The sequence below is a fragment of the Podarcis liolepis genome, assembly GCF_965112155.1.
Source record: "Podarcis liolepis genome assembly, chromosome: 7".
Classification (NCBI taxonomy): Eukaryota; Metazoa; Chordata; class Lepidosauria; order Squamata; family Lacertidae; genus Podarcis; species Podarcis liolepis.
Window position 1 is genome coordinate 27,630,892 of NC_139561.1, and position 27,707 is coordinate 27,658,598.

The 27,707-nt window shown below is 45.4% G+C and overlaps 1 protein-coding gene and 2 long non-coding RNA genes across 6 annotated transcripts in view; 1 reads left to right on the forward strand and 2 right to left on the reverse strand.

The window, feature by feature from the left end:
• Nucleotides 1-27,707, reverse strand: part of LOC310711454 — a 31,111-nt gene that overhangs the window by 3,291 nt on the left and 113 nt on the right. Inside the window, exons 2-3 of one of the 3 annotated variants that reach the window (XR_014528449.1) lie at nt 26,385-26,466; nt 23,445-24,050 (exon numbers count right to left, since the gene is read on the reverse strand). This is a non-coding gene — a long non-coding RNA (uncharacterized lncRNA). Of the gene's footprint in view, nt 1-23,444; nt 24,051-25,400; nt 26,467-27,707 lie in introns of those variants that run through there. The other 2 variants (XR_014528448.1, XR_014528450.1) reach the window with 2 other exon arrangements.
• On the forward strand, nt 4,693-25,848 carry TMEM51 (transmembrane protein 51). Of its 2 annotated transcripts, none has more exons than XM_083513268.1 (3): nt 4,693-5,189; nt 22,947-23,438; nt 24,322-25,848. In XM_083513268.1, the coding sequence occupies exons 2-3, from the start codon at nt 23,095-23,097 to the stop codon at nt 24,737-24,739; spliced, it is 762 nt and encodes a 253-aa protein (XP_083369394.1). In that variant the 5' UTR covers nt 4,693-5,189; nt 22,947-23,094; the 3' UTR covers nt 24,740-25,848. The 2 variants fall into 2 exon arrangements, with proteins under 2 accessions (XP_083369394.1, XP_083369393.1); XM_083513267.1 differs by lacking the exon at nt 4,693-5,189 and adding an exon at nt 18,115-18,324.
• Nucleotides 15,843-16,588, reverse strand: LOC310711503. Its single transcript, XR_014528508.1, has 2 exons — nt 16,131-16,588; nt 15,843-16,070 (listed from the first exon to the last, which is right to left on the reverse strand). It is a non-coding gene; the product is annotated as an uncharacterized lncRNA (long non-coding RNA).

Below are 27,707 nucleotides of genomic sequence, written 5' to 3' on the forward strand. Positions count from 1 at the left end.
AAGGCAATGTGGCCTGGTCCATAGGGGCTGATGGGGGGCACTGCCCCACTGAGGCGCAGTCTGACCACCCCTCGGAACCCCCCGTCATCTTATTTATTTAATATATTGAGACCCCGCCTTTCTCGGTAGCTTAAAACATTTAAAGACATCACTTGTAAAATGCAGAAGAATGAAAGCAAACTAGTTAAAAGCAGTAATTAAAATGCCTTTGCCACATATTTGAAAGCAATAATTAAAATCCAGTTTGCCCTGACATCAGCCTACTGGTCAGCATCATCTGCACCTTAGTTTTCTATTATTATTATTATTATTATTATTATTATTATTATTATTATTATTATTATTATATTGGTTTTTATTAAGTTTTCAAAAAAATTAATGATTTTGCTTCACATACAATATACTATTCTCTTACATTTTTCTTTTGGAATTTTCACCCTTCCCACCCTGATGTTTTGGTTCCTTTCTCTGTCCTCCATCAATCGTGGACTGTGGGTCGGGGGGGAGGAGTAGCGTTTTTATTCCGGGAGGATTGCTCTTTCAGAGCTCTGCCATCACCGGCGATCTCCGGCATTGAATGTGTTGGTCTCGTGTGGGGCACCAAGGAGAGCTTGGCTGTCTGGCTGGTGTACCGACCACCCAGCACACCTGCAGCCACCCTGTCAGACCTGCTGGAGGTGGTGGCGGGCTGGGCCTTGGAGTTCCCAAACCTACTGGTTTTGGGAGACTTCAACGTCCATGCCGATGCCGCTCCCTCCTCACAGGCTCTGGACCTAGTGACTTCCATGGCAACACTAGGGCTCTCCCAGTTTGTTTTGGGCCCCACTCATCAAGCAGGCCACACGCTGGATCTGATCTTTGGGGCTGGCATAGATGTGATCATGCTTCCCCACTGTGGAAGTGCCATGGTCTGATCACTACGCTCTGAAAGCCAAGATTGACTTCCCGCTCCTCCCCAGCTCGGGTGGCGAACCTATTTGGGCTCGTCCGCGAAAACTGATGGATCCTGATAGATTCCGACAAGCCTTGCAGAACCCTGCTCCTCCTGGTAACTCATTAGATGACCTTGTTGAGGACTGGAATAACCGGCTCTTGGCAGCCATTGATGAGATCGCACCTAAGCACCCTCTGCGACCCCGTCAAAACCGGGCCCCTTGGTTTACTGAGGAGCTCCGGAAAATGAAGCGGGATCTCAGACGGCTAGAGTGAGTATGGCGACGGACTCGTGACAGAGCCTCAAGAACATCTTATAGGATGCTTATGAAAGCCTATGAGATGGCTATGAAAGCTGCTAAGAAATCTTACTTTGCAGCTTCCATTGCATCCGCTAGCTCTCGCCCGGCACAACATTTTAGAATAATTAGGTCAATAATGTCCTTAGGAGGACAACCAAATTTAAGCACAAATTCGACCCACAGCTGTGAGGCATTTGCGAGCTTTTTTGCGGAGAAGGTCCTGTTGCTCCGCCGTGACCTCCCTGCCAATTTAGATACAGTGACTGAACTGGAGGCCCCTCGACTGACTTCAGGTCCAGTGTTGGACCATTTCAATCGGATACTCCCTACTGATGTGGATAGATTCCTCCAAGTTGGTAGGCCCACCACCTGCCTCCTTGATCCATGCCCATCTTGGCTGATTAGGGAGTGTCCAGATGTTGCGCGGACCCTCCTGGTTGAAACTATCAATTTGTCCCTTGACACGGGGACATTCCCAGGGGAACTGAAGGAAGCAGTGGTGTGTCCACTCTTAAAGAAAACTTCATTAGATCCCTTAGACCTATCCAATTACCGCCCAGTTTCAAATCTTCCATACCTGGGTAAGGTAATTGATAGAGTGGTTGCTGAACACCTTGGTAGGTTTCTGGAGGAAACATCAGCATTAGATCCATTTCCGTCCGGTTTCCGTCCTGGTTTTGGGACAGAGACGGCTCTGGTTGCCCTAACAGATTATCTCCGTAGACAACTGGATCAAGGCGGGTCAGGACTGCTGATCCTTTTAGATTTGTCAGCAGGCTTTGACATGGTCGATCATGATCTTCTGGACCACCGCCTCTCAGACGTGGGGATACAGGACATAGCCCGTAACTGGTTGTGCTCTTTTATCTCTGGTCGGGGACAGAGGGTGGCACTAGGGAGGGAAATGTCATCGCGCCACTCCTTGGTGTGTGGAGTGCCGCAGGGCACAATTCTCTCCCCAATGCTTTTTAACATCTTTATGCGCCCCCTTGCCCAGATTATCCGGAGCTTTGGGCTGGGCTGTCACCAATATGCTGGTGACACTCAGCTCTATCTGCTGATGGATGGCCACACCGACTCGGCCCCTTACACACTCACCAGATGCTTGGAAGCTGTGGCTGGATGGTTTCGTGGGAGCCAATTGAAACTAAATCCTTCGAAGACAGAGGTCCTATGGCTAGGTCAGGATGGCATGAGGATGAGGGACCAACTCCCTTCTCTTTCGGGGGGCCCAATTAGTGCCACTGCCTTCCGTTAAGAGTTTGGGTGTAATCCTTGACGCCTCCCTTTCCATGGGGGCGCAAGTTACAGCAACAGCCAAGGCAACATTTTTCCACCTTCGCCGCATCAAGCAGTTGGTCCCTTACCTTTCCCGCCCCGACCTGGCCACAGTGATCCATGCGACGGTCATCTCCAGGCTTGAGTACTGTAATTCGCTCTATGCGGGGCTGCCCTTGAAGCTGTCCCACAAACTCCAGCGGGTACAGAATGCTGCAGCGAGGCTCCTCATGGGGTCTCTGCCATGGGAACATGTTCACCCAGTGCTTTTCAAGCTGCACTGGCTCCCGGTGGAGTACAGGGTCAGATTTAAGGTGCTGCTTTTGACCTTTAAAGCCCTTCACGGCCTAGGACCCTCGTACCTACGGGACCGCCTCTCCTGGTATGCCCCACGGAGAGCCTCAAGGTCCATAAATAACAACACCCTAGTGGTCCCAAGCCCTAAGGAAGTTAGATTGGCTTCAACCAGAGCCAGGGCCAGAGCCAGGCCTGGTGGAACGCTCTGCCTCATGAGACCAGGGCCCTTCAGGATCTGATTTCTTTCCGCAGGGCCTGTAAGACAGAGTTGTTCCGCCTGGCCTTTGGCTTGGAGCCAATTTGATTCCCTCCCTCCCTCTCTTTCTTTTTTCTTTTCCTTCTCCTCCTGCGATGAGGCTACATTTTAATATTTTAATGTTCCATTATTTTAATGTTGTATTTTATTTTTGTTTTTAAGTTGTAAGCATTCATCTTGTTTTTATTATTGCTTGTAAGCTGCTCTGAGCCCGGCCTTGGCTGGGGAGGGCGGGGTATAAATAAAAAATTATTATTATATTCTTATTATCCTTGGTTGCTGTGTTCTCCTTGTTACCAAGCCCCCTAACTCCATGTTATCGTTTTCTTTTCTTTTTCTCCCCTGCCACTCATATCTCAAATCCTGCTCATGATTTCATATTGCTATAGTACTTCGACAGATAGTTAAAAAAAAAAAAGCCCTCCAGTTTTCTACAAGCAGTTCATCATTTGGGTCTCTTAGTTTTACAGGCCATTTTGGCATAATCCGTTAATTTTGTAAGCCATTCTTTTTTGCTTGGAATCTCTTCCTCTTTCCATTTCTGCATGCATAGAGTTCTGGATGCAGTTGTTGCATACCTGGTTGTCAGCAGGGAGAGTGATGAGTAAAAGGATGTCTCTATGACAGAGCAGGTGGGGTGAGAGGGCACTTTGGAGAGTGAGACACGAACGCAGAGGGCGTATTCAGGAAGAAGAATTACTTCCAGCTTTCCACCCGTGATTATATAGGGGAAGGTACACGGCCAACTGCGAGAGCACCCGCTTTGCATGCAGTGGGGCCTGGGTTCGATTTCTGTCACCTCCAGCAGCAGGAAATCTCTCCCCTGGGTTCACCTAGTTCAGTACAGTGGTACCTCGGGTTTAGAACTTAATTCGTTCCGGAGGTCCGGTCTTAACCTGAAACTGTTCTTAACCTGAGGTACCACTTTAGCTAATGGAGCCTCCTGCTGCTGCCACGCCTCCGCCGTGCGATTTCCTGAAGCAAAGTTCTTAACCCGAGGTATCACTGTATTCTGATCTTCTATGAAGCTGAGGGGTGGGTCCCAATGAGCAGCACCCTTCAACTATAGACTGCCTCTGAAGCTGGGGGCTCAATTTTAGCTAACCATTCCCAAACATGAGTCAATCTTTTCCAGGGCTAGATTTGTTTTCCTTCTGATGTACTGGAATACTGGGCAGCGGGGGGTGGGGGGGCTGGGGGGGTTGGAGCAATAGGAAGAGGAATACGTGGGTGCCCCAGGTTGCACAGTGAGTGTCAGGGCCAAGTGGGGATTTCAGCAACTGTTCTTCAGAAGCCTTTCTGCCTCTAGCATAGACATCGTGACTAGAAGTCACTCACAGGCTCTGTGGATTTGTCTAATCCTCTCTTTTTTCCCCTTTAAAAAAATATTTTTATTGAACAAATTTAACAAATCAAATTATAAATCAATAATCAATAATGTCTAATCCTCTTTTAAAACCATCCAACTTGGTGGCCACCACTGCTTCATGTGAGAGTGAGTTCCATAGGCTAACTCTAAACTCTGAAGAAGTACACATTGTTTTCTCTGCCTTTCAGCATCCCGCTTCGTGGGATGTCCCCGAGTTCTAGTCCAACCAGATCGGCGGGGGCGCAGGATTATTCGGCAGAGGTGGGATCCTTTCATAGCTGTCAACTTTTCCCTTTTCTTGCGAGGAATCCTATTCGGAATAGGGGAATCTCCCTTTAAAAAAGGGAAACGTTGACAGCTGTGGATCCTTTGGCCCTCGAGGTGCTCTTGGACTTCGTCACTGGCCAGGCTGGCGACTGGGGCTGATGGGAGTTGTAAGCCGGGAGGGACCCCGCTCCCGCTTCCCCATTCCTGAGCTTAGGGAAGGCTGCGTCGAGCGTTGGCGCAGCTGCCTACCCGCCTGCTCCCTACAAGCTGCTCAGCTGGGCGCAAGAGTCGACCGGAGGCTTTAGGACCCGACCGGCCCGCGGCTGCTTCCGCCGGTGCTGGACGAGCGCGGGAGGGCAGGGCGCTGGAGCCGGGGGCGGCCACCGCGGGCGTGACGCTCAGCCACCCCCACGGAGAAGGACGGAGCGCGCTCGGAGCCTTCCGGGAACCATGCGCGGACGCCGGCGGGGCGCAGCTCAGCGCGCAGGTGAGCTCAGCCCAGCAGGACTCCCTCCCTAAGCAAACCCGCCCCTCGTGGGGGTGGGCGGTGAGAGCCCCTTCCCCACGCTCGACGGGGGCTCCCCCCCCATATCCGCGGTGGGGATTTCTGTGATGGGGCCGCTTCAGTGTTGTCCGGGGTTCCGACGTGCGCTTTTTGACGATGGGGAGACTCAGAAATGCCGACGTGGTGGGGTGTTCAGCGCCTGGTGCGCTGCCATCCTCTGCGTGTCTCCCTAGTATGAACCATGGAGAGTGTGTGTGCGCGTGTTTAAGTGAGAGACGTTGCAGCCTTACCCGCCGTCGGGTTGATCGTATATTAAAAGTCTGCGCTTTACTCTTTTGAAGAGAGGGAACCATTGAGGACGGGGCGGGCTGGGCACTACGGGGCGAGGCAGGTGGCGTGAAACCACTTGCTGGCCGCCGGGGTCCGGCTTCTCTGCTTCTCCGTCTGGGGGAGCGCAGGATCCCCGAGGCCCTAATCCGAGGCCGATCCATAGCTGCTTCCCCTTTTTTAAGGGGAATTCCATTATTCTGAATAGGATTCCTCGCAAGAAAAGGGAAAAGTTGACAGCTATGGCCGATCCCTAGCTTTGCCAGGGAGTGGCGACGCTGTGCGTGCCTTCGACTCCTAGTTTTCTCTCCTCTTGAAAAAGCCCCGGACTCGCGTTTTCTTCGGCGAGGGGCTGGGGGAGGACAAACCCCATACCTAGCAAACTGGACTTGGGGCCTGCGTGTTTTAAGTGTGTCTGTTGGAGACTCAGTGAGACATCCCTGCTTAAGGAACGCGGTTAGGATGGCAGCTTCCCTGCCTTCCGAAAATGCGCGCGCATGCAAAGTTGCGATGCTGCTTTTTTTTTTCTTCTCGTTTTCCTCCCCTTCCTCCTTTCTTTCCACCCTTCCTGCAGCGTCTTCGTTTCCGGGAGGGAGCCCTGCCTCTCCCTCGCTTCCTCTTCTCTCTCTTTCTCTTCTTGGCTTTTGCAGGACTTTGCCCAGGCGGGAGCTTTGCTCCCAACTGTTGCGTCCCGGATCTTGGAGGTTGACCTTACACGCCCGATCTTCGGAGGGAAGGCAGTTTTGCAGACGCGCGCGCACATATCTTTTGCATTTGATTCTGAATGACTGAAAACCTCTAGATCCTGATGATTTCTTTATTTTGGGGCATGTAGAGAGTGCCCAGAATCACAGCAGAGTTTGAGCAGCTTTGAGCTTGACTCTTTAGGCCACTGATTTTTAAGTACAGTAGCGGTTACTTTTAACCTGATGTTTTGGACCACAACTCCCATCATCCTCAGCTGGCAGAGTTGATGGGTGTTGTCCACAAAAACATCTGGTTTTGGAGAGCCTTATATAGTGTGAAATGCTTTTTAACTGGGCTTGTTGTATTGTTAGTTGGATTTTTATATCTGATGTACCTTGGGATTGCTTGCTTTGCAAAAAGTGGGTGAAAATGAGTACGTAATAGTATTATTACTAGATGCAAAGGGGGACATTCGTTTGCCTTCAGACCTGTAAACTTTGGCTGCAAGAGACGCTGCATTAGTTAAAACTTGGTTGTCATAGAGTTATTTCCCGTGATCCCTTCTTGTCCTGTAAGGTGGGCTAGGTCGAGAGATGGAGGCTGAACCAAAGTCACCCCTGAACTCTGAAGCTGAGCGGAGATTGCAGCTCAGGGCTCTACACTGCCAGCCTCCTGGGACCTTCTCAACATGGTTGGACTCGTGACTCCCACCATCCCTGATCCAGTGGACACCCCAGTTAGGGGTTGATGAGAGTTGTGTTATTACAACATATGGAAGGCCACAGGCTTTCTCCTCCATTCTGATTGGCATTCACTTTCCCACACAGTTCTTAAGCCTTCCAGAAGAGTGGCTGTCGTAACAAAGACAGAGCCTTGCGGCACTTTTGATAGTGTAGCAGATTTGTGTGTGTGTGTCATCAACTTCTGTGGACTAACATCCAAGTGATCAAGTGCATGGCTAGCCTCGGTTCTTTCTCACACACAGGTGCACTCAGGCTGAGGGGCCAAATGGCTTTGGAAATGCAAGATGCACAATTTCTTTGGCAGGGAGGGGGGTGGAATTCAAAACATATGGAGGGCAGCTCCAGTCAATAAGCCACACTGACTCTCCACATCTGCAGTCTGTGGCAAATGTAGGCCAAGTTCAAATGTATGCACTGATCATTCGCAATAGGGGCGTGTTACAGCATCACCAAAGGCCCTGGCTTTGGTTTGCTGATTTAACGCCCTGTGGTGGGAGAGAGAACCTAGGTTCCTATTGCGTCCTAGATGAATATAATCAAACCGGCAGAAAAGTTATAACTGAGCAATTATGGGATGGGTGTACTTACTGCAACAGTTAAGGACAGTGGTAAAGACCTTGTAAACACTGGGTTAGGTTTTTTCTCAACATCCTCCAGAAGTTAGTCTAAAGCAGAGGAGGGAGACCTCAGGTCTGTCATCAAAGTCTTTCTGTCTAGTCCTCGGACTCTGCAGACCACTCCCCACATACACACCTGAGTAGTTCGCACCCACCTTGAGTGTTTCTGCCTGGGCGAAATGTATCCTCAAACTTTCATAATGTCCTCTTGCTCCTTTATTGGTTTTACAGTAAAGAGAATTTTCCTAAGAAGGGAGTTGCATTAATATTCTGCTCCTGAGGGAAGATAATAGTTTTATTTTGTTCTATTTTCATAATTCTGTTTTATTATTTTTATGTTGTATTTTCCTGTACCACTTAAGAGTTTTAAAAATATTAAGTGGCTCAGAAATGTTTTAAAGCAGTTGTTCCCAAACATTTTTGAGGCACTGCCCCCTCGGTTCCATAAACTCATTCCCAGTGCCCCCTACCCTATTGAAAGTATTGTTAAGAAAAGCCGTTTGCATGACCCACTGAGGAGGATAATAACACAATAAAATTCAGAAATCCAATTAAAACTATCTTATTTAATTAATTCAACAACACCGATGAACTTGCTCCAATGATACCAACTTTTCAAAGTCTCATGGTCAATTAGCAAGAGTCTTACTATGTTTAGTAACTACAGTGGTACCTCCAGTTGCGAACAAGATCCGCTCCAGAGGTCCGGCCGTATCCCGAAGTTTTCGCAACCAGAGAGACCGCTTTGTGAAACACTTCCAGGTTTGCTGCTTTCGCAACCCGAAGTTAACATTACCTGAGGATAATGTAACCCGAGGTTCCACTGTACTTCACTGTTTTGTAAATTCTTAATACGATGCGTGGGCTTAATGAAGTGATACCAGTTTCTCTGCTTTAAAGTCACGTAGCAGGAATCTTAAACCACCATGTTTAGTAATCTGGAGTTGATTTATTTGCTTGGAGAGAAGTTGGACGACCACACTAAAACCACGTTCCAACAAATTGGATGTTGAAAATGCAACAAGAAGCTTCTGAACCACTTTTCATAGTGCAGGATAGCAGATCAGAAATTTCCTTCTGTACCCAGAACTATTGGTATGATTTCTTACAACTTTGGCTTCAGCTCGATGTCACTTTGTAGCTCAGTTTTTTGTCCACTGCCCCAGCTCCACTACATCCCAATGCAATGCTGTGGCGTTTAATTCTCCTAAAAAAGCTAAAGTAGTATTGGAAGCATTAACAGGAACGTGGTTCAAGGTCTGTTCCTGAGTTAAGGTTCACTTAAGAATTTATATTAGATTTCCGTAATGGTCGGGCACAAAGGAAATTTTAAAGATCATATACCCAATGGGTGGGGTATAAATAATAAAATTATCATCTTCATCAAAGTTCAAAAGCCTCTGGTTTTCACTGCTGGTCTCCCCCCATCCCACCCCCGTGCTGGATCACACACCCAAAGAAAAACCACTTTGTCAATATGGCTTTTAGCATATTATTACATATTAACTCTCACCAGCAGCCTGTTTTTGGAGCGGGACTGAATGATTGAATCATAGAACTGTTGAGTTGGAAGGGGTCCTAAGGGCCATCTAGTCCAACCCCCCTGCAATCCAAGAATCTAGAGGGCCACATTTGCCTTAAAGGTCTGAAATGCCTCACATCTGACTTAGTGTTATGTGCCCCTACACAGTTACTGAGTCAATTTCACCTTTTCTTTTAGCTATGATTTTTGTGCTAGTCAGGCCTGTGTATGTTAATAATCCCTTACATACACTGGTTGGAATTGGACCTGCATCTCCTTGCTAGTAAGGTGGCAATCATGAGTGCGACCTCCTACAGACAGGTGATCGTGTAGCAGCATCCTGGCGAGCCAGTGGGGCAGCAACAGTTGTCAAAATTTGTAGGGAAGCCGCTATCTCTCTGTTGCTAGGACCAGGTGTGTTCTGTATCAAGTTAAACCAGTTTTTTGAACTTTAAATAACTTCTGTGTGTCCGCAGATATTTGCATGTACTGTACTGCAAAAAAAGAGTGCATTTCTGAAAAGGACACACTTAACTTTTCCAAAATAGTTAATTGATGTTTTATTTTATTTTTTAATGGTTTTTATTGCATAGTTTTATGTTATACTGTAAACCGCTTTGATACATTTCTGTCAATAGCAACATATAAACTATAAAAATATTTTTTTATAAATAGATACAATAATAATGAAGGGCTGTGAAACAGATAAAGCTGTGTATAATCACTTTTTAATTATGCAGATTATCATGTATGGCTCTTTGGGTGTGCTCAAGCTAGTATTATTTAATTCATGGTTTGAATTTGATTGATCCAATGCTTAATCCTATTCAGAGCAGACCCATGGAAATCAATGGCCGTGACTAGAATGGGTCTATTAATTTCAGTTAGAAATTAACTTAGTTGGAAAATGCAACAATTTGATTGTGCAATTGCTTGTTTTGATTTATTTGTTCTTTGTTATTGCTCCGGATAGGGCTCACAACACAACATACGTACAATATAAATGGTAATCAGATATATAACGTAATATGGAATAAAAGCATACATACACTATGAAATCAGCAGTAAATAGTACATTCTGTACCTTTAAAACACAATCACACACCTCTCAAAGAATTCTGGGCACTGTAGTTTGTCGGGGGGTTGCTGCAAATTGTAACCCTTTGATTATCCTATGTGAACTCCAAACAACATTTAAACCACACTGTAAGACTGCAATCCTAAACTCATTTACAATGGAGTATGCCCCACTGAAATACTTGATGCTTCTACAAAAACCTCTGCAGGACTGTGTTGTGTCCTTTCAGTGCTGGATTTACATATAAGCTAAACAAGTTATAGCTTGGGGCCCCACTCTCTTTGGGGGCCCCTAAAATTTTTAAAGAAAAAAACTGGATGTACATTTCCAAAATATAAGATAAAAAACAAATAAAATAAAACCTACATACAGCAACTTTGTTTTGTGTTGTGTAGGCTCCTATGGTGTAAGTAATGGGCCCCCAATCACTTTAAGTTAGAGCTTAATAATTATTTCACTATTAATATACTACTTCTTAATTGTATTTCACTATTAATATACTTCTTTTTAATTGTATTTCAGTTCAACAATTATTTTGATAAAATACATATTTTGTCATGTGCAAATGGCTTAAGATACCTATGAGGTCCATAAATTATCATATAGCATATATTCAACACAAAAAACAGCGACAATTTGTTGTTGACAAAGGACAGCTGGACATATAAAGGGCCCCATTACCTTCAGTAGCTTAGGACCTCATCAAACCTAAATCCAGCCCTGTGTCCTTTATTGAACAACAACAACTAATCAAATATTTAAGTTCAATAGTTTTGAACTACAGTGTGGTGTAGTGGTTAAGAGCGGTAGTCTCGTAATCTGGGGAACCGGGTTTGCGTCTCCGCTCCTCCACATGCAGCTGCTGGGTGACCTTGGGCCAGTCACACTTCTTTGAAGTCTCTCAGCCCCACTCACCTCACAGAGTGTTTGTTGTGGGGGAGGAAGGGAAAGGAGAATGTTAGCCGCTTTGAGACTCCTGAAGGGGAGTGAAAGGCGGGATATCAAATCCAAACTCTTCTTCTTCTTCTTCTTCTTTTGACTACAGAACAATTTTGACATGCTTAACCTCAAGCACCCTAAACTGGATTGCAGAAGCCACATCACTACCAAGCACTGCTTGTGTTTCTAAGCATAATTTCATATTTTTACCTCTGTGAGAACTAGAAACATGCATGCATTTTTCTCTGAGAATGCTTGTGTTTTCCACTTGGCACACTTGCCTTCTATAGCTCCAATCTTTTCTACACTCACCTCATGGTCGTTTCTCATGCCCTTTCTGAAAGATTCCTTTCATTAACCTCACTGCTATTCAAAAGTTGGTTTTTCAAAGCATGGGTAAAAAGGAAGGTTGTGAATGAAAACAGCTAAAACGCCAGAGGCAAGCTTTTGTGACCTACAGAGTTCTTCAAGCTTAGATGTTCTGAGCAAAAACTTTCACCACACTCTCCTGCAATTGCTAGCTAGAGCATCTACCAAGTCTGGGCTGCTGAACAAGGAAGCAGGAAGTTATTTTTATTTCTTTATCATTTTATTATGGAGGTACCTAGCTCACCTTCCAGATAAGCCCACAGAGCGGCTTACACTGTTAAGATCAAAGAAATAAAAAGCATTAAAATGCATTTACTCTAAAAGCAGAATGTTGTTTTTTAAATGCAATTTAATAATTATTAATGGCTCTCCTCCACCTTTCCCCCGTATTTTATCCTAGCAACAAGGTAGGTTAGGCAGAGGGACTGACTGCATTAATCACCTTGCAGATATTGAGTGCTTGCTGGTGGAAGACTGAGTTACAGAAATCCTCCCAGAGGAACCGAGGGCCGCATACTCTCATGGAGAACCTCCTGGGGGCCACATTACAGCACTGGGCAGGGCAAAGGGGGAAAGCTGGGTGGATCAGTGGTTCTGGATTAGCACTGCATTCAGCTAAGTACTACTCAGAGGAGATCCATTGGAATCAGTAGACCTAAGCTGGTTGTGCTCATTAACTACAGTGGGTCCACTCTGAGTAATGCCAGCTTTGGCCACAACCCCAAAGGAGACTGGGTTCCAACTGCACAAAATTTGGAGAGTATCTATGCCTGCATAATATGCCTTTCTTCATTCTGCATTCAGGCGTTATCAGAATTTGATGACACATTTCACCCGGCGTAAGCGCTTAAAGGGGGTGCGGCCTGAGAAGAGTCCCGAGGGCCGGATAGTGAGACTTGAAGGGGCTTGAGGTTCCCCATTGTTGTGCTTGGACAATGTACTAAGTAGGGTCTGTGTGTGCCCCCACCTTGTTAATACCTGCTTGTTTGTGGTGTTATTTCAAGCATCCAGACAAACTGGAACAGGCCCTCCAGTTCTTGTTTGCTGTGACTAAGTTTCATTTGTACCGCACCCTTCCTCTAAAAGGACACAAGGGTGGCCTTCGTGTTCTTCCCAGTTGCTCCACATCCGTGTTTTTTAAAAAATATTTTATTCATGGGATATATGCGTTGCCTAGGCCAGAGCCTCTGCGGTGGGCGACTTAACGACAGCACACAGAATTCCCAAATATGTAATTTTAAATATATACTGGCGACTTGTCCTCCTACGCAGGGCTTATGTTTCAGACCCTATGTGCATAAGTGAAATTGCCTAAAGTGGGGAATGCCTTCTAAATATCCTGTAAATGCCCTCTCTGCCGCTCTCCAATCCGGATCAAAAATACTGTACCAAAAGTATCCACAACCGTAATGGAAGCTCTGGAGATGGCTGGAGGCTAGAGACTGGACCACTTGGGCCATTGGCCTGATCCAACAACCACTTCTTATGTTCTTATGGAGGTGAAGGAGGAGGAAATGTCATCTGGCCTAAAGTAACCTGGAGATCTTCCTGGGTGAGGATTCAAACCCATCTCTCTCCAGTCAAGAGTGTGACATTCATCCCATTATACTATGCTTCACATCTAAATCAACCTTAGGGAACTATTTGTCCCCAAACCTTTCACTGGTGACATTTGACAAGTCGGTGGGGCTGCCCACCTATCCATCACTTGATGTTGTACGACACGAGGCCATCCTATCCCAGCCAAAAGTGGCACACCTTGTATTTGGCACCAAATTTAAATTGCAGCGAGTGACCGGTGTGCTTTATTTTAGCTGTGGCCTTTAGCTAGGACCAGTGGGTTGCTGTAAATTAATTTGTTTGGGTCACACAGTTGGGTTTGGCCTCTTCTGGCCGTGCACCCTAACACTTCCTCTTATTGTTCTTCTCAGTTTGTCATGCTGTAATTTCCTGCACAGTCTTTATTTATGTTTTTCTTTGCTGTGTCCTTTCTTTCTGTACATTTCACATTTTCCCCATCTCCCCACCCCCCAGGTTTTGTATTAGCTGCAGCCTCTGTGTAAGAAAAAGGTTTGAAGTGTCACCCAGCCTAACTGTTTTTATTATTTTAAGTATTTTATAACATACTGCTTATTTACAGTATTCATGGCCCATTGAATAGTAGAACTTAAACAGGACTGCCTGTGTCAGAAAGGAAATTGCTGCCTTCTCAAACCCCCAGTTGAGATCCCTCAATTCCCTGGAAGTCCACAGCAGCTTCTATTGCACGCTTCCTCAACCTCAGCCCTCCAGATGTTTTGATACTACAATTCCCATAATCCCTGACCACTGGTCCTGCTAGCTAGGGATCATGGGAGTTGTAGGTCAAAAACATCTAGAGGGGAGAGGTTGAGGAAGCCTGTTCTATTGCCTCCCATCCTTCAAAGACCCCAAGCAGCACTACCATAGAAATGGATGGGGGGGGAGCCTTTTGAAAGCAATTGATGATGGGGGGAGGATTAGCACAGCATTACCTTGGAGGAGGGACGCGGGTGGTGCTGTGGGTTAAACCACAGAGCCTAGGACTTGCCGATCAGAAGGTTGGCGGTTCGAATCCCTGCGACGGGGTGAGCTCCCGTTGCTCGGTCCCTGCTCCTGCCACCCTAGCAGTTCAAAAGCACATCAAAGTGCAAGTAGATAAATAGGTACCGCTCCGGCGGGAAGATAAACGGCGTTTCTGTGCACTGCTCTGGTTCGCCAGAAGCAGCTTAGTCATGCTGGCCACATGACCTGGAAGCTGTACGCTGGCTCCCTCGGCCAATAAACCCCAAAGTCGGTCACGACTGGACCTAATGGTCAGGGGTCCCTTTACTTTTACTTTATCTTGGAGGAAGATCCTCCTCTTCTTCCAGGCTGATTTCCGAGATTTCCTCTTCATCAAAATCAAATGGTGTGCATGCGTGGTGTCTTGTGATTGATTATGCATTGACTGGGCCCCCCCAAATATTTTATTCAAGTTGACACCCCTGCCAACTTCTCTGCCACAGTCTTTCTCTGCTTACTAAACCCTGTTACCTCTTCAGCTTTTGATGCCTCTCCCCCAAAGTCTTCTCCCTCTGACCACTTATCCTCATCCCATCACCAATCCCCGGGCTCTGAGCCTTCTTCCCTTGGGAATTCCCCAGCTGAATCTTCCCACCATTCCTCTGTGTCCAGCCAGTCCATGACATCGAGGGAGCATGGGCATGGCCAGGATTTATGTTAACTGGGCAGGATTTATGTTGGGGGTGGGGCAGGACCAAGCTATTTGCGAGACGATTGGTCAGTTAGTTGAGTATTGTTATTTATTTATTTACTTGATTTGGGGCGGCAGCTGCGCCCTGCCTCCCCGGCCATGCCCACACGAGGGGGCGATGCTTTTGAATGAATTCTCCAGCAGCCCAATCCTCCTGCTGGTTTCCTCGGGGCCACCCAACACTTGGAGGACCTATGCAGAGTGAGGAACAGGTGGTAATGATGATGATCCCTTGCCCTGCTTCTCATTAGACATGCACGATTACAGCTCAAGAGGAGGTTGGGCCAAATTAATATTGTTCGGCAAAATGGCTTTTATCAGGAGTAATTAACCTCCGAACGACCACTTTATCTGCTTAAAAGCAGCTATGAGCACATCTCTGCCATTGCTCTGTAAACAAAACAGAGGAGCAAAAACAGTGTCCATTAGCTTTGTTAGGTTAGCAGCTGATGAGTTACCAAGAAGCACTTCACTTAATGGAAATTCTCCCGCCCACCTTACCTTGATTTGGAGGGTTTTAGTATTTGCTAGGGTGCTGAAACCTTGTCAGCTCATTTGTTTAAGAAATTACTCTATTGAAGTTAGGGAGCTTTTTAATGCAACGGTGGCTCCAGCATGGTTTAGTGTTGCAAGGATGAACCACTGTAAATCTGACCTTGCACTCTCCTCCCTCCCCTCTTTTCCTTCACTTTCATAGTAGATTAACCACCGTGTAATGTTACATCCAAACCATCAACTGTGGTTGGTGTGAAACAAGCCGGCTTCTCAGACTCTGCTTTGAAGTTGATTCGTTTTAACACACCATTGTTGTTGCTGTTTTTATCAGACAGCAAAGTAAAAAAATTACAGATCTGTACACCAGCACCAAAAAAATGGGGGGGGGGTCAATTCAAGATGTGGATCCTCATGGATCTTCATGATATTTACATGAGATGAGAGAGCAAAACCACCAGCAAATCATCAAATGCATCTCTGAACCTAGCAGTGACCTTTGATTGATTGATTGATTGATTGATTGATTGATCGATCCCTCCCAAAGGTACCATGGTGCAGCCTACGACACTTACAACAAAGCACCATAATTATAATAAAACCATTTTAAATAACCAACAATTCAAATAAAACAACAGTGAGTGCAAAAGCTATTTTTATGACTGCACCACAATTAACACTTTAGGTTCCAATTGCATGGACAAACTCTACAATTCTATGAAAAAATGCCTGGAACCAATTTCTCAATAACCTTTGCAGTGGGAGCAGATTACCGTAAATATCCTTTGGAGTAGAATTCTAGGGTTTGGGGCTGCCTGAGAAAGCCTGGTCTTGCATCACTGCCTTCCCATTTGATGATGGTTTTGAGAGGACACTTGTAAAATTATGAGGATCCATAAAGATCTAGGGGAGGGGGTGACCTAGATATCCTCAAGAGCACCATTGTGCCCAGAAACCACATTAGTAGCTTGGGTTCTAACCGCTACCCCACGCTACCATTCGGCAATAAGCAGTGCCGTGGACAGGAATTGGAGTGGTAGGGAAGAGTGTCCATTGGCAGAAGGGCTGTTCCAATGCTCCTCCCTTCTGCCCCCCTCCCAAACCTAAACAGTGAGCAAGTTCTACTTAAGCACAGCCATCTGGAATTGCACGTGGATAATGTTTCTTTCTTTCTTTTCCCTGAATGCGCCTCGGCTTGTCTGCCCTTTCTCCATTGCCAGTGCCCAACCGTTCACTGTTTACGCGCTGCAAACATGTTGGCTGTCGGCATTTTCGAAGATTTGAGCACTTTCTGCCTCTTGCTCTGCCACTGGGACCACACAGTAGGCTTCAGTCTGAGCGTGATGGGAAGCTTAATTAGCAGTGGCAAACAAGGAAGGGGATGGTGTGGGGGGGAGTCTCTAAGGAACCAAAGCGTGCCGCAAGCAATGCCAGCCTCTGTGATTCTCGTTTTGAGTTATGCTGGATTCGTCATCAGTTGTGCAAACCGGCAGCGACTTTTTGGCTTCTGTTTCCAGACGCACCATAGAACCATTAGCAGTTGCAAAAGAGGTGGGGTTGGAGGTGGAGAGAACGCAGTGGCATAGCTTCTTAACTGGGTGAGTTCTCTCGTCGGGGCCTCATTTAACGGGCATAACTGGCCTGAAGGACAGGGTTCACTTTTGCTACCTCCCAACACCTTCGCATCTATGGGGTAAATCATTGACAGGGGCAAAAGATTCAGGTTTTTTTTAAAAAAAAAAAACAAGCAATGATGTAGTCATATTGAAGCTCGGCAAAGTTTCTTGTCTGAGATTGCAAAGGTTTAATCCAGAGATGATGGAACAGGTGTTCAGTCTGCTCTGGAGATGACCGTGTTTCCCCCATAGTTTTGTAGTCTTGGGAATCATAGAATCACAGAATTGTAGAGTTGGAAGGGACCTCAAGAGTCATCTAGTCCAGCCCCCTGCAATGCAGGAATCTCAACTAGATCATACATGACAGGTGGCCATCCAGCCTCTGCTTAAAAACCTCCAAGGAAGGAGAGTCTACAAGCCCCGAAGAAGGCTGCTCCATTGTCAAACAGCTCTTAGTGTCAGAAAGTCCTTACTGCTGTTTAGTCATAATATCCTTGTCACTTGAATCCAAGGTCAGGGTGGACCAGAAGTCTAAATAAATACAGACAGAAGCTCTCTCTCGATCTTCTTCCTTTTTTTGCTTGACAATTGAGAGTGAGTGACTGAATCCCAGGTAACCTTTGTGACGACCGAGTTTAACAAAGTGCTTTAAATGTTGGCACTCAGCCAGATTGCTAATGCTGGGCGTTGTTCTTAAGCGTAATGATTACTGGGCTAGTTCAGGTTCAAAGATCTGGATTGCTTAAAGGGCTCCTTTTAACCTAGCTGGTTTAAGCCTGAACCTTCACTTCTAGTCTAGGAAAGGCAGAGTTGGAAACGGGCAGAGCAAGGTATATTATTGGATCTTGGGTTCAATCAGACAGCTGCACAGAACTATTGCTGAGTGTGCTGTGGAAGGGCTGTAGCTCTGCTACAGAAGGTTTGATCCTTGATATCTCCCAGTAGGGCTGGAAAAGACTTCAATACTTGTCCTACTAAGAGTTCTTGTTGGCATTCGTCTATCTTGAGAGACAATGGAGTGTTAGCAGCACCAAAGTGGCCTCCATGGGGCGCAAGCGTATGGAGGTCCAGAGCTGCTCAAACAACAAGACTCCTGTCTCAACCTCGCTGATGTGGTCCAAAGAAAGCAGAGCAATATGTTTGGCACCAGCTTGGCTGCAGGAATTGCCAGAAGGAGGTGTACAAGGCGCCATCCAACTGTGTTTTGTAGGATTTACTCCTTAGCCTTCTCCTGAAGATATCCCCTCTCTACAGCACATGCAGAAACCACTTCCTTGGCTGTTGGACCTACTATTGGTCTCCTCTGCTCAATCTGCCAGAGCCTGCAGGGCAAGTTCCTAACTCACTGAGAGTTTGAGACCCATCAGCTACCCTCACCTGGTTTAGCCAGCCAGCCAAAGCCATTCCCGGGGTGTGGCTGCTGCTGCATGCCGACAGCTTCTAGGAGCCACAGGTGAGAGCTGAGTGCATGGTGGGGACCAAAGGTGGACAAACTACCCCAGAAGGAGCGCACCATATCATGACTTAGGTTCATGGGTTTCAGTGAGTCTACTCTGCGTAGGACTTAGTTGGATTGAACCTCAGGACAGCCACTGCTAGTCAGTGTGGGCAACAATTATTCACTAGTGGTCTGGCTCAGTGTAAGGACAGGTTCTTCCATTGCTATGCTCTGCTTCATCTATATGCAGGGAAAGGCTTCATTCAGTGGCAGAATAACTGCTTTGCATGCAGAAGATTATAGGTTCAAATTTCAGCAACCCCAGGTTGGGCTGGGAGACAACAACTCTGCCTGAAGCCCTGGACAGCCTCAGCTAGTCAGGTAGTTTCCTATACTGTGGTACCTCGGGTTACATACGCTTCAGGTTACATACGCTTCAGGTTTCAGACTTCACTAACCCAGAAATAGTGCTTCAGGTTAAGAACTTTACTTCAGGATGAGAACAGAAATCGTGCTCCGGCGGCGCGGCAGCAGCAGGAGGCCCCAATAGCTAAAGTGGTGCTTCAGGTTAAGAACAGTTTCAGGTTAAGTACGGACCTCCAGAACGAATTAAGTACTTAACCCGAAGTGCCACTGTACTAATGTGGTGTTTGTTTATACTCTTACATTCAAGTTTAAAATGTAGATCTTGTCTGGCATCTGAGCACCATACTTGGGTGGAAGATGTGGGATGTGAATTATTACCAGAGGGACTAGTAACAAAATGTTGCAGCATGGGTTGGCCCTTGTACACAATTCCTACCAGGCACTTTCCCAGGATGCTCCATTCAAATCTCCCTTCCTCTCTTGCTCACTGTTCATGATCAGCCATTGCTAGGCTGATTTGCAATAAAAAAAAACCTTCTGTGAATGTTGGGGTATCTCCTAGCTTATTGATACCTCCCTCTTATGAGTGGCTGGTGCTGTTTTGGCTGCCCAGAGCACTGGCACTCACAACAAAATGTGAAAAATAGAGGGCACTTATAGATAAATGAGTATCGTATTTTTCGCACCATAGGGCGCACCGGACCATAGGGCACAGCCAGTTTTTAGGCGGGGGTCAAGAAACACCCCCCCCCCGCAGCCCCAAAGAGCAGCGTACAGGCTGCACACAACCTCTCCCTGCCAGAGGGGTTGCGCGCAGCTATGGAACAAGCCAAGGCAGTGAGCGGGATGGATCCCGCTCGCTGTTTTGGCTTCCCCTTTAGCCTCGTGCAGCCTCTACCTCCATAGGACGCACACACATTTCCCCTCAATTTTGGGAGGGGAAAAACTGTGTCCAATAGAGCGAAAAATATGGTATATTGTTCTTGCATTGGTTTTCTTTTATTATAATGGTGTTTACTGCACTATTTTCGTGGGCTCCAACATTTCACAGGTATAAAATAGGGACATGTCAATGATACCCACATTCCCAAAGCCCTCTGCTCGAGAGAAGGGAGAGAAGGGAGAGAAACATGATTTGTTTAATATAAATCACTTTTAAGTTGTGAGATCTGAAACACGGCAGTCCTTTGAAATTTGCACTTCTCAGAATTTTCCCATGTACTTGTTCAACCAAAAAATGTGTTAATAGTTGGAAAGTGAAGGTAAAAATGAACATATTCATGAAAATAATATACAAAACTATATTCAGCAAAATTGCATGTAAGGGACAGGACTGTGTGCCTCAGGGCAAAATGCTGACGAATTTTCGACAGGTCTTAAAAATTGGAAAGTGGTAGAAATCCCATGCACCAATGGTGGAAAAAGCTGAGATGCTGAGAGACTGTGAAATTGACAGATTTGTCCATCCCTTCGTGGAGCACATGCCTAGGAACTTCTTTGCTGTGATTCACACAAACGCAGCACCAACAAGCAAACTGGAATTATCCTGAGTTTGTAGTTTTCCATCAGCTCTCCCTTTATAGCCCTTAAGACGTGCCTCCTCTCTGTTATACTCCCATCTTTAAACAGTGGGTTGATGGCTATTCCAGGAGGAGCAACTAGTGTTGGGTGTTTAGCTAAAGTGTATTTACCTTAGCTAGCTAATTAGCAGATATGCAATTAGTTACCTCCAAGGAAGTGCCGAGCCTGTGGTAGTTTTTGAAGGCGCAGCAACAGCTGCTGCTGCTGTTATCAGTGGCCCTCCAAACTCTCTAACTTCCTTCAGATCCCTCTCCAAAATACGCCTTTTCCACAGAGCCTTGATTGATTGATTTACAGTGGAACCTCCGTTTTCAAACGTCTCCATTGACGAACAATTCAGAACCCAAACACCGTAAACCTGGAAGTAAATGTTTCTGTTTTTGAACTTTGACTTCCAAGACATCTTCCGTATTGAGTTTTTCGTATTATTTTTTCCATTTTGAGGCTTCTGTATTTAGTTTTCGGTTTTCAAACATTTCAGAGCTCAAATGGTCTTCCGGAAAGGATTACATTTGTTTTTTTTTGTTTTTTTAAAGATATTTATTGAAATTTTAAACAATAAAACAAGCCTTCCAATCAAACCAAAGAAGAAACAACATTATCACACTCAAAACAAAACAGAAAGATACAGTAAAAGACATAAAAAAGATAAATAAATAAAAACCTAAAAAAGACATAAAAATCCAATTTTTAACTTATTGTTTTCATAACCCTTCTTCCTGACTTCCTCACATCTCCCTTTTCTGTGTTCCTTTTTACACAGTCATATTCAGCAATATCTTACCCTCTTTCAAATCTTGGTCTATATTATACATTTCAACCCATTGTGTCTCCAATTTTTTCCCTTTATATCCTTTTGTTTAAGTTTGACACGACACAGTGTGGTCTAACTTTTTCACCCTTGTCTTTTGAAACATTTGTTACATACTCCTTTTACCTATGTCACTGATGCCACATTGTCTTTATATCTTGCATCATTTTAACATTCCAACATTTTACAATGTTTTTGCAGGTAGTCTTTAAACTTCTTCCAGTCCTCTTCCACTAATTCTTCTCCCAGGTCACGGATTCTGCCAGTCATTTCTGCCAATTCCATGTAGTCTATCACTTGCATCTGCCATTCTTCCAGAGTGGGCAAATCTTGTGTCTTCCAGTACTTTGCAATGAGTATTCTTGCTGCTGTTGTCGCATACATAAAGAAAGTTCTGTCCTTCTTTGGCACCATTTGGCCGACAATGCCCAAAAGGAAGGCCTCTGGTTTCTTAAGGAAGGTATATTTAAATACCTTTTTTAGTTCATTATAGATCATTTCCCAGAAAGCCTTAACCTTTGGGCACGTCCACCAAAGGTGAAAGAATGTTCCCTCAGTTTCCTTACATTTCCAACATTTATTATCAGGCAAATGATATATTTTTGCAAGCTTGACTGGAGTCATGTACCACCTATATATCATTTTCATAATATTTTCTTTTAGGGCATTACATGCCGTAAACTTCACACCGGTGGTCCATAACCGTTCCCAGTCAGCAAACATAATATTATGACCAATGTCTTGCGCCCATTTAATCATAGCTGATTTGACCGTTTCATCCTGAGTGTTCCATTTTAACAGCAAGTTATACATTCTCGAAAGTACCTTAGTTTTAGGTTCTAACAGTTCTGTTTCTAATTTCGATTTTTCCACCTGGAAGCCTACTTTCTTGTCCATATTAAAAACTTCTCTAATTTGATAGTAATGTAACCAGTCTCGCACTTTATCTTTTAATTTCTCAAAACTCTGCAATCTCAATGTGTCTCCATCTTGTTCTACTATCTCTCAATATTTCGGCCACTTGGCCTCCATATTTAGTTTTTTCAGAGCCTTAGCTTCCATAGGTGACAACCACCTTGGGGTCTTGTTTTCTAATAGATCTTTATATTTTGTCCAGACATTAAACACTGCTTTCCTGACAATATGGTTCTTAAATGTTTTATGAGCTTTAACCTTGTCGTACCACAGATATGCATGCCACCCAAACGCATTATTAAACCCTTCCAAATCCAAAATGTCAATGTTCTCAAGAAGTAGCCAGTCTTTCAACCAGCAGAATGCTGCTGATTCATAGTACAACTTCATGTCTGGCAGGGCAAACCCCCCTCTTTCCGGAAAGGATTACATTTGAAAACGGAGGTTCCACTGTATTTATTTTTTAAATTAAAGTACTTCCATCCTGTTTTTCCCAGCGCAAAAAAAAATCAGGCAGCTTTGCAGAGTTCAAAAGAGGTTGCCAATGTGGGTCCCATCCAGATGTTTTCAGACTCCCAAATCCCACCAGCCCCAGCCAACATGGCTGAGGGTCAGGGATGATGGTAATGGAAGGTTAGAATAAAAGAAAAATTTACTTGGCCTGATTTGAACTGCTCAGACCAGTGTGAAGTGAAGCAAAGTGCAGGTGTGCTTCGGAATTCATGCTTCTCCGGATTTTGCAATGCAGCTCTACTGCCAAAAGCTGTGTACACAAACAAATGTGTATCAGTGAAAAGTGAGCACTCACAAAATGCATAGGTTAGTGGAAATTATGCAGAAAAATCAATTAAAGTTGAAGAAAATGGCTTGCAAAAATCACCTAGCTGATATGGAAAGGAGGGGGTAAGATTTTTCATTGTAAATGATGTCATTAAAAATTTTTCTTACTCCTTTCGTTCTCCAGGTCTCATTTTAAACTCAGATATTTGGAAGGAACCCAAACTGGAGCCATTCCTGGACTTTGTTCCTTGATTTATGGAAGATATGCTCTGAATTGCCCACCCACACCCCATCCCCGTGCCCAGATCAAGGGGGCCCAGCATTATAACAGGATGGCCCACTCCAGGTCAAACGGATCTCACTATGCTTTGACGGCCATAGGGTTGGGGATGCTTGTTCTCGGGATCATTATGGCTGTCTGGAACTTGGTCCCCGGATTTGGCCCAAGTGGGAAGCCACACTCAGTTGGAAACAGCAGCAAGCCCGACGGTGGTCGAGGAAATACGTATAAAACCAATACTTTTTCGGTGGCTTACGTCCTGGCTGGTGCTGGTGTCTTGCTCTTGCTTTTCTCCATTTGTCTGAGTGTCCGTGACCGAATGAAGCAAAGGGAAAGTGACAGCATCTCTAGGATACGGCAGCAAGTCTCGGTTGAGCACCAGCCACAGGAAGACAGGTGAGAAGATACGATCAGGCCTTGCAAGCAAATTATTGATAGATGGGATGGAGAGCCTGTGGCTCTCCAGATGTTGGCTACAATTCCCACCAGCCCCTTCCAGCATGACTAGTGGTCACGGGTGATGGGAATTACTTTCTCCAGAAAAAGGGTGGCTTTGTTAGGGGGAGGAATAAGGTGGGGTGCTACAGGGGTCAAGAAGGGATAGAAGGCAAGAGGGAGAGGGAGAAGGAAAGACAAACACACATTGGATCTCGTAAACCAATATTGAAATTCATTATTTTTCACAGGTCCCCTCCCCCAATCTCATCCAATCACAGATCCCATCTTTCTCCATGGGCTGAACCATAAAAATGACATGTTTCTGAGGCACCAAGCCTCAAAGTTCCAGTCAAATCATATCACCTCTGTATTCACAGATGGAACCATAGAATTGTAGAGTTGGAAGGGGGCCAGAAGGATCGCCTAGTCCAACCCTCTGCAATGCAGGAATATTTTTGCCCAACATGAGACTCAAACCCATGACTCTGAAATTAAGAGTCTCATGCTCTACCAACGGAGCTATTCACTTGCCCATGTGTTCTGTGACTTGGTAGCTTTGTTGTCATCTTCCTATGTTAAGAAATAAAAGGAAAAGCTCCATGAGGATCTTTGCCTCAGGCCCATGTTTTTGTGGTGCTGGCAAACAGCAGAACTGCAGGTGTGTTTTTTTAACAGTCTTAATAGTGTGAGGCTTAATACGTTAGTGAGACGTGCTGGATAAAAAATATTTTAAATAAAATAAAATACCAGTCAGTGAGTTTTCTGGCTGTGGGGATATCGTAACCTGAATGAGGTAGTGCTAATGCGAGACAATGATTACTTCTAAATTCTCCCTCTGCAGTCAAGAAGAGGATGAGGAGACGCCCTCTCGCTACTATGTGCCCAGTTACGAAGAGGTCATGAACACAGGGCACCCTGAGCTCAGCGACATAGACAGAAGCGCAAGGATTAGTATGTCTCTGCCCTCCTACGAATCTCTCACTGGGATTGACGAAACCACGCCAACCAGGCCCGTTGCTGCCGCCGAAGAAAGGCCCAACATTGAACGTCAGCCTAGCAGACACAGTTCCCGCCTGAGCAAAAGACTCAAACCCTTGAAAGTCCGGAGGATCATGTCCGAAAAGCTACACCTAAAAAACCTCAACTTAGACCTCCCTGCTGGAAATAACACGGGGCGGATAACAATAGAGCCTCTGACCCCTCCGCCCCAGTACGATGAGGTTCCCAATAAGCACACAGAGAACCGGGAAGAGACTTGAGGCAACTGTATGGACTGCTGACCAAAAACATAATTAAAAACTTGATTTCTGTGGCAATGTCAAGTTTGTGGCTTTAAAAAAAGCCGGGGCGAACCGCACACCTATTTTGGTGACTCTTTGAATGAGGTGGATCAGTCTGGGACACGTCAAGCTAGATCCTGGGTCTTGTGTCAAATGTTTCCCCATTTTAGAAACTAATTTCCTCGTGCATATAATGCTAGTCTGCCAGAGAGAGGATGCTTGCCTAAGCTTCTTTTTGACATGCTAGAGGTTTTTTACATGTAGGATTTTATTTTTTCTCTCGGCATGAGAGCCTTGTCCTGAAGTGAAGCCAGGCGACCGGTCTGCTGCCTTGGTGAAAACAAAGCACAAATGAATCATCTTATGTCCAATGTAATGAAATTCAGATCTGGTCGGTGGGCTGGATCCTTTTCAGTCCCACTCCCCGTGGGGGAAATAGTGACAGGAGGAAGAGGTTGCTCACCTGTCAATCACGTGACATCACAAAATATGCCTAGTGTAGGACAGGTGGGTATGGCTTTACTGTAGTGGCGCCACGGGCCAAATGGGGAGGTCTCATGTGCCTGCCTTAGTCTGTGCTGGCGGTTTCCCACCCCTGCACCAGGATGCACCTGAATTTTAGCAATAGGGAACTTTTATATATATAAATCATGACACATTTTTGTATGCCTCTTTCGGCAGTCATTTTTAAACGGTTTCTCTAGATGCTTGACACGGTTACATCTTTACTTTGGCAGTTTTTGTTCACTGAGCTATCAAAGGCTCTCTTTTCACCAGATTTTAGATTATGTGCAGAATGCACAGGTGCCATATACCGTATATCTATCCGTCACGCAGAAATAAAATGTTACGGAGACAGAGGAAAGTTTACTGCTGCTAAAGGAGTAAACTTTAGTGCCCCCCCCCAAAGCAACCAAAGATACTTCAGGTTCCCACAGGAAGATGACAGTCTGATTTTCTAACACACAGCCTTTTTGAATTTTTTAGCTACTGTATTGTAAATAAAAAAATGTTTCAATATGTAATATGTCAGAGTTGGGATGCTGTGGGTGGGCGTTCTTTTTATTAAAAAGAATGTGTGTGATGTGTGTGTTGTCTAACCTGGAGTTTCTTTTAGCAATGTGTAAGGGCATCACACATTTTGCAAAGTACAATAATAAGCATGTGCTCCTACAGTCCCTGATTTTCTGGTCTCTGGCCCAATATAGCACCCTGCATTTTATTTTATTTTATTTTATTTTTATTATGGATGTGAATTGGCCAGAATCATCATTTCCTCCCCTTCCCCCAAGTTTAGCCCTCTATCTTTCCTGGTAGTTAAATCTCTGAGGCTGGAGGGAGAGGCTGTGTCCTGGGCTTCATGTACATAAACACTAAGACACAGCTTGCCATTTTACACGCTGCTCCTGAAGAAGCTATAATATTTTGCTTTTTGGTCTCATACTGTAGAGGGCCTTGGACTTTCCTAACTACTGGAGGTAAGCATAGACAGCAGCTAGTAGCTCTAGTTCAACTGCTTTTCTTTATATATGTGTCATTGCATCTGTCGCTGCATTTTGCTAATGCTGTGAAGACACACAGAAAAAATCAAGTTATATGTCTGATAAATGCATAAATCACTTACTTGGTGCAGAAGAGGCAGTTGCAGCATCAATACAGCTTTCTCAGCAGTATGTAATACTGAAGGAGACAATCAGCTGACAAACCTTTTTTTAGAATGAAAACTGGCATTAGAAGCATGTCCTAGAATCATAGAATTGTAGACTTGGAAGGGATCCCAACATAGGCGCCGACTCCATGGGGCCTGAGGGGGCCCGAGCCCCCTCAAAAATTCGTTTGGGGGGGCTCTGCCCCCCCAATAATCTCGGGCGCCCCTCCAGCAGAGCGCCGCCGCCGCCCCTCCCCCAGCCCAAAATGCACAGGGTCGGGCTGCATGCCTCCTGCCCTCCCTCCCGAGCAAAAGCTCCACCCAATTTCCTTCGGAGCTGATTAATAGGCGCAGCACGCTCTCCCCTATTCGCTCACGAGGAGGCGGCGCCACTTTATCTGCATATTCATGAGCTTATTTATTATTCATGAGCTTTCCCGCCCCCCCCCCAATATTTTTTATAAGTTCGCGCCCCTAGATCCCAAGGATCATCTAGTCCAACCCCCTGCAATGCAGGAATCAAAGCTAAAGCATCCTTGACTCCTGATTTTTCATTATGGGTTATGGGAAAGCACTAAACATAGGAAGTGGTAAACAACATCAGACTTTTGGTCCATCTATCTTAGTATTGTCTACACTGACTGGCAGCACCTCCCCACAGTTTCAGATAGCCCATTCCCGGCAACACCTGGAGCTGCTGGGCTTTTGAAGCCAAGACCTTTGGCAGTGTAAGCCCATGTTCTACCACTAAGCTATGGGGGCTCACTGTTCATAATAATTGTTAATTAATTGTTCATAAATAGATTTCTTACCCTCCCTTCAGCACAACCTCCCAGGGCCGGTCACATATACAAAACTACCATATTAAAAATAGTTTGTAGCTGTTTACCATTGAGTAATAGGATAGGTCCTAATATAGATCATAATGAAATCATCAAAGAGCGCTTCAGAAACATGCTTTGCTGTAAGAATTTTGAATTTCTGTTTTGCTAGACAGTGTTTTCCATTGACTAGCTGCATCTCTTGGTGCTTTCAGTTATGGTTTGTCCCCAGCCCTGTGGGGGCAGCTTCTGCCCACAAGCCAGGGTGCTTTACCAAGTACTCTGTGGCACCACTGAATTTGAACCATGAATGCAACCTGCTTCACAATGAAATTACACCTGCCTTTAAAGTCTTTGCCTGGAACTTTACACTAAGCTGTACTGTAGTCACTTTATTGTGACCACCTTGTTGGACTAGAACTGGAAAGACCCAGGATCGAATCACTGTTCAGGTTTAAAGCTCCTGCCTCTCAACTTA

Coding starts and splice junctions, on each gene's coding strand:
- TMEM51 (XM_083513267.1), top strand. CDS start 18,299: ATGCCGACAGCTTCTAGGAGCCACAG. Junction 18,325..22,946: donor ACAGCTTCTAGGAGCCACAG/GTGAGAGCTGAG, acceptor TTCGTTCTCCAG/GTCTCATTTTAAACTCAGAT. Junction 23,439..24,321: donor CACCAGCCACAGGAAGACAG/GTGAGAAGATAC, acceptor CTCCCTCTGCAG/TCAAGAAGAGGATGAGGAGA.